Genomic DNA, 6,266 nt, shown 5'->3' on the forward strand with positions numbered 1-6,266 from the left:
GCTCTTTGGCCCATCATACATGTAGCCACAAGGAGCTTTCATCCGTTACCACACGCGCCCGCATACATGCCCGCGCATGTATGCCTAGACAAAGCTCCTTGGTAGTACCCGGTCACGGGTGGGGTAGCCCAACACAAATATAAAACAATAGTAAGAAAAGAAAAAAAACAAATGGGAGGGGGAGAAAGGGATACATGAAAAACATAAGAGTAAATAAAACAATACGACCGGACTTATGGTGGTTGTCCGTCCGATCCTCTTCTTCCTCCTGATGGGGCGTCTATTCCCTGGGCGGCTGGGGAGTGTGTTGACTTGGCCTCGGTGCCCGTGCGGGTATAGATGTTGCGGCCGGTGTTGGTGGTGGAGGCATCTGGTGGGTGCGGTACATCCCTGTATATCCTTGGTACAGCTGTGACCGTCTATACCAGGATGGTGGTGGGGGAAGGGAAGGAGGCGTCCATGTGGCTTGTGATGGCGGAAGTGGTGGATCACCAGCGTGTTGATGAGCTAGCTCTGGGAGCTTATCGTACATCATCTGCAGTGTGGTTGCGATGATCTGTTGGCTGGATGCCGAATGTCGTTGGCTCTCCGACATGTTGTCAATGCTGTGTGCCAGGCATGATGTGTTCTCCACCAGCCGGTTGATGGATGTGGCCAGAATGTGAAGGATGTCCATAGTCTCCCTGTGATCTTCTCGTCTGGTCTTTTGCATTTCGGCCGTGCTGTCGGCATGATCCTTTTGCATTTCAACCAGACCGTTTGCCATCTGCTCCATTATCTTCTCAATGGCGTCCAGTCTGGTTCCAACGACATTCGTGTAAGTATCCTGGCGGGAAGTAATCTCGGATGCCAGGGTGTGTACCCTCTGAACATTTGAGGGATCCTGCCCTTCCTGTACGTCTGCCACCAATTGCATTTGTGCAGCTGAAAAGAAAATTAGAAATTAGTATACACATTCATACATTTGTTTGAAGGCTCACAATTCGATATTTACTCACACAGGGATATAGAAAGGGTTCACTACGATCTGCCGGCGGCCGGCCTCCCGGCGACCAGCATACCGGCGCCGGGAGGCCGGCAAATGAGCCCCTTGCGGGCTCGCTGCGCTCGCCATGAAACGGGCACGGTGGCGCGCTACGCACGCCACACTATTTTATTTTCCCTCCAGGGGGGTCTTGGACCCCCACGAGGGAGAATAAGTGTCGGTATGCCGGCTGTCGGGCTCCCGGCGCCGGTATGCTGGTCGCCGGGAGCCCGACCGCTGGCATACTGAAGACCACCCGTGGAAACAGCAGGCTGCTGCACTTCCACCTCGTCGTCCGACGAATCCTGTAGGAGATCCGGCCTGAAGAAGGGACCAATCCCCGACGCAAGTCCGCTGCTGGTCCGTGGCACCTCTGTTTGCAATAGAAAAAAAAATTAAAGTTAACAAACTATACAAAAATGGTGCACCCCCCAACCCCACCCCTCCCATCCCCCCCCCAAAAAAAAAAAAAAAAATACAAACCTTCTCCATCCGGAGGTGCCGCTGCTCCAGTAGCTTCGCTTGTCCTCAATTCTGGAGACTTTTCAAGGGTCCGGCTGGATACTTCTGCACGGCTGTCTTCAAACCCAAGAAAAGTCTCGTCCGTTAACCCTGTGCACTCAAACAGTTCGGGTGATGGGTCCACAAGGGTAGTGTCTTGTTGAGGCTCTTCGGTCACAGACCCAGAGTTCCTGGAGAGATGACGAGCTGGTGATGGCCTGCGCGCAGGAGATGTAGTTTGGCGCCCAGCTGGTGGTGTGGTCGCCGACGTTGTCTGGTGCACAGGTGACGTTCCGCGCGCTGATGTCTGGCGCGCAGGTGATGGTCTGCGTGCTGACGATGTCTGGCGCACAGGTGACTTTCTGCGTGCTGACGATGTGTGGCACGCAGGTGATGATCTGCGCGCTGCCGCTGCTTGCTGCGCAGGTGATGGTCCGCGCGCTGCTTCCGATGCCTGCTGCGCAGGTGATGGTCCGCGCGCAGGTGATGTCCTCTGGGCAGGTGTGTCTGGGGGAAAGAACCAACACATTAGCAAATAAATAAAAAAATAAAGATTTAGTACAGCTCATCTGAATGTATTCTTACCATCAGGCCTCCTTTTGGACTGCTTGTCTCCCGCCGTCTTCCAGGCGGTTCTTCCTCCTCGGGAAAGCCAGCAGGACGGCTGGAGTCCACACCTCCGTGAACTCCTTGGACCATGACAGGGTTCATGCGCCTTTTAATAACGTCCTCCCAGGATAGCCACTTCAGATTGAGAGCCGGACCACCTCCCGTAGCTGTCTCATGTCGGCGCTGAATCCCCATCTTCTTTTTGGTCTGTCTGCGGCAATCACTGTACCGTTTCATGCAGTTTCTGGTGCTCCGGCGGTTTCCAGATACTGCAGCGACTTGTCTCGCGATGGCATCCCAGATGTTTCGCTTGGTCTTAGCTGCTGTGGTCTGTGCCCTTGGTCCATACAGAACGTTGTAGGACCTGTCGACGCCATCCACTAGGGCACAGTTTCCCGCCTCAGTGTATCTGGGTCCACGCGGCTTCTTCGGTCCTGCATCTTCACCAGAGGCTTCCTCCTCCGACTGCTCCTCTGGCTGGCTTCTTGCCTTTAGGGATTAAAAAAACAAACATGCATTTAATAAGATCGGTATGTACCTGTGAGTGTCAGTATCCCTGGCAGTGCGCAAAGATACCTGTAGGTGTGCATGGCAGTGCGCAAACTAGGGTGTGTCAAGTTGGATGCTATTGTGTCTGCAGGTGTTGTCAGTATTTACCTTTCTAGGCTTTTTCTTTTTCTTTGACTTCTCCATTTGGTCCCTTGACGACCGCGGCTGGTCACTGCATGCCTGGTCGGTCGTATCCCACTCCTCGTTGCTATGCAGGGAAAGTTCTTCTGAGGGGTGGAGGGAAGAGAGGGGGGGGGGGGAATCGGGGCCGCTTATCCCTGGACATCTCTGTTGTAAAAATAAAAAAATATTTTTACAAATGTAACACACATTACAAAATTACATGCAACCACACGTCATGCTGCTGGGACCCCAGTTCTCAAGCAGGACCAAAAACACACATTAAAAATAAATAAAAGAAAAATAGAAAAAAAAAACAGCCAAATAAGCCAAAACCCCCGTACAAGCATCCCTGCACATGCTGGAGGTCAACCAGTGCTAACACAAACTGGCTGACACAAACAAAATGGATGACAAACACAGTCACCCCAAACAAGCCAAAAAAGCATCCCTGCACATGCTGGAGGTCAACCAGTGCTAAAATAGGAGCAAAAAACCATGATTGGCAAACAACCGACATGACATGTCGACCGCATGGCTGACACAAACACGCTCAAAGTCACCCCAAACAAGCCAAAAAGCATCCCTGCACATGCTGGAGGTACACCAGTGCTAAAATAGGAGCAAACAAACCTGTTTTGGCAAACAAACGACATCACATGTCGACTGCATGGATACCGACACGCTCTAAAATCACCCCAAACAAGCCAAAAAGCATCCCTGCACATGCTGGAGGTACACCAATGCAAAAGCATGACCCAAAAAGTCATTTTATGGAAGAAAAAAAACGTGAAAAACTACCCCAAAACACAAAACTCCCCCAAAAAATGCAGCAATACAAGCAGGAGCTATATACACATACCTGCACACATATACATACCCCAAACATCCCAAAGCAACGCCACATGTACACCTCATGGCAGGGGCGGATTGGGACGCCGGGACACCGGGCCAGTTCCTGGTTGGCCGGTCCCATTGTCCCCTTAGCAGGCTGACTCACCCCTCCACCTGGCCTCCGGCCGCGATCGGAGCTCAGCTCCGATCAGGCAGAGCTTGGAAACGGCCCCTGCACACAGTCACAGTGCACAGCAACTGCCAGTGATGCTGCAGTCCGTGCAGCACTTCCTCATACAGCAAGCTCCGGACTAGGCATGACGTCATGTAGGGGGCGTGGCTAGCACTCGGCACTGCTCTGCTGCAGAGAAGTGACTGAACCGACTACAGGAGCAGAAAGAGGTTCAGTAGCTCAGTGCACGGTAAAGTACAGTAATACCCCTTTTACACCTACGAGCACGGGTCGCAGCCGGGAGCCTGACACGGGAGCTGCCCCCTGCTGCGACCCGTGCTCGGTCCCTTTCCCATTAGCAGTCACAACCCGGCATATGCCGGGTTGGTGACGCTTCTAGCTACACGGCAGGGGCGGCGCAGGGAGATCACATGATCTCCCAGCGCCGCCCATCCATACAGTGTAAACGGGAGCCGTGTCGCATCGACACGGCTCCCGTTTACACTACACCCTACCCGGATCATTCCCGTGTCCTACCCAGGTAAATAGCCGGGTAGGATTCACGGGTCACTTGATCCGGGTTTACCCTTTTCCACTTGCCAAAAACACGGGTAAATGGCAATGCTCGCCCCCGTGCATTTACCCGTGTTTTTTGAGCTAGTGGAAAAGGGGTATTAGATGTAGTAGAAGAAGGGATGAGGGAGAGGACAGAGAGGTATATGGATTACTAATGAAAATAAAAGTGGAGTGAAAGAAAATAAATTTAGGTGGCAAAGAAAAGTATGTGATAGAGAGAGAGAATGAATAAGGCAAGTAAGAGGCTCTATGTCAGGGATTAGGAAGGAAAATATGTCAGTAAACTATTATGGAGAAAAAGGAAGACAAAATAAATGAGACTAAAGTATAAAGAGGCTTCAAAGAGTGTAAAGAGTCAAGAAAAGGGAACAGGTACTTGCATGTTGTAATATAGAGGGACAGGGACTTACTTGCGGTTGTAATATAAAGTGACAGACTTGTGTGTTGTAATATAGAGGGACAAGTATTTGCATGTTGTAATATAGAGAGACAGGTACTTGCGTGTTGTAATATAGAGGGACAGGTACTTGTGTGTTGCAATATAGAGGAACAGGGACTTGCGTGTTGTAATATAGAGAGACAGGTACTTGCGTGTTGTAATATAGAGGGACAGGTACTTGTGTGTTGCAATATAGAGGAACAGGGACTTGCGTGTTGTAATATAGAGAGACAGGCACTTGCGTGTTGTAATATATAGGGACAGGGACTTGCGTGTTGTAATATAAAGGGACAGGGACTTGCATGTTGTAATATAAAGGGACAGGGACTTGCATGTTGTAATATAGAGAGACAGGCACTTGTGAGTTGTAATATAGAGGGATAGGGACATGTGTATGTTGTAATATAGAGGGACAGGGACTTGTGTGTTCTAATATAGCGGGACAGGGACTTGCGTGCAGGGCCGGCTCTAGGCATGTTCGAATAGAGCGGCCGCGCAGGGCGCCACCGTTAATGGGCGCCGCGCGCTGGCGCCGCCATATTCGAAGCGAGCCGGCCCTGTGTGTGTGTGTGTGTGCAGCGCGTTGTCCCCGCCGTCCGTGTGTGCGGCGTGCGCTGCGCGGCGCCGGTGTCTAACGTCAGACGCCGGCGCCGCGCATAGCGCACACAAGTGGCCGCCCGCCCACCGGCACTCGGATCCTCACTCTCCCGCCCGCCAGCACTCACGCCAGCACTCCTCCTCCCTCTCTCAGACTCAGCGCCTCAGGTATTTGGTGGGGGGGTCAAACATTTATGGATCGCACTGTGGGGGCATTTATCTGGCACTGTGGGGGGCATATCTGGCTCATTGGGGGCATATCTGGCTCACTGGGGGCATATCTGGCACACTGGGGGCATATCTGGCTCTGTGGGGGCATTTATCTGGCCCTGTGTGGGGGCATTTCTGGCAATGTGGGGGCATATCTGGCAATGTGGGGGCATATCTGGCACACTGGGGGGCATATCTGGCACACTGGGGGGATTATCTGGCACACTGGGGGCATATCTGGCACACTGGGGGCATATCTGGCTCTGTGGGGGCATTTCTGGCACTGTGGGGGGCATATCTGGCTCATTGGGGGCATATCTGGCACACTGGGGGCATATCTGGCACACTGGGGGCATATCTGGCACACTGGGGGCATATCTGGCACACTGGGGGCATATCTGGCACACTGGGGGCATATCTGGCACACTGGGGGCATATCTGGCACACTGGGGGCATATCTGGCTCTACTGGGGGCATATCTGGCACACTGGGGGCATATCTGGCTCTGTGGGGGCATATCTGGCTCTGTGGGGGCATTTCTGGCACTGTGGGGGGCATATCTGGCTCATTGGGGCATATCTGGCACACTGGGGGCATATCTGGCACACTGGGGGCATATCTGGCACACTGGGGGC

The 6,266-nt window shown here is 52.7% G+C and overlaps 1 protein-coding gene across 1 annotated transcript; it reads right to left on the reverse strand.

Annotated features, from left to right (window-relative positions):
- Positions 1 to 1,512: 1,512 nt before the first annotated feature.
- On the reverse strand, positions 1,513 to 3,892 carry LOC134997456 (myb-related transcription factor, partner of profilin-like). Its single transcript, XM_063951280.1, has 3 exons — positions 3,684 to 3,892; positions 2,792 to 2,971; positions 1,513 to 2,623 (listed from the first exon to the last, which is right to left on the reverse strand). The coding sequence occupies exons 1-3, from the start codon at positions 3,777 to 3,779 to the stop codon at positions 2,081 to 2,083; spliced, it is 819 nt and encodes a 272-aa protein (XP_063807350.1). The 5' UTR covers positions 3,780 to 3,892; the 3' UTR covers positions 1,513 to 2,080.
- Positions 3,893 to 6,266: the final 2,374 nt, after the last annotated feature.

This window comes from Pseudophryne corroboree, chromosome 1 (assembly GCF_028390025.1).
Source record: "Pseudophryne corroboree isolate aPseCor3 chromosome 1, aPseCor3.hap2, whole genome shotgun sequence".
Taxonomy (NCBI): domain Eukaryota; kingdom Metazoa; phylum Chordata; class Amphibia; order Anura; family Myobatrachidae; genus Pseudophryne; species Pseudophryne corroboree.

Excerpts from the sequence above, each read along its gene's own strand:
- LOC134997456 (XM_063951280.1), bottom strand. The coding sequence starts at position 3,779 with ATGGGACCGGCCAACCAGGAACTGGCCCGGTGTCCCGGCGTCCCAATC. Across the intron at positions 2,972-3,683 it reads GTTGCTTTGGGATGTTTGGG|AGATGTCCAGGGATAAGCGG; the intron begins GTATGTATATGT and ends TTTTTACAACAG. Across the intron at positions 2,624-2,791 it reads AAAAGAAAAAGCCTAGAAAG|GCAAGAAGCCAGCCAGAGGA; the intron begins GTAAATACTGAC and ends TAATCCCTAAAG.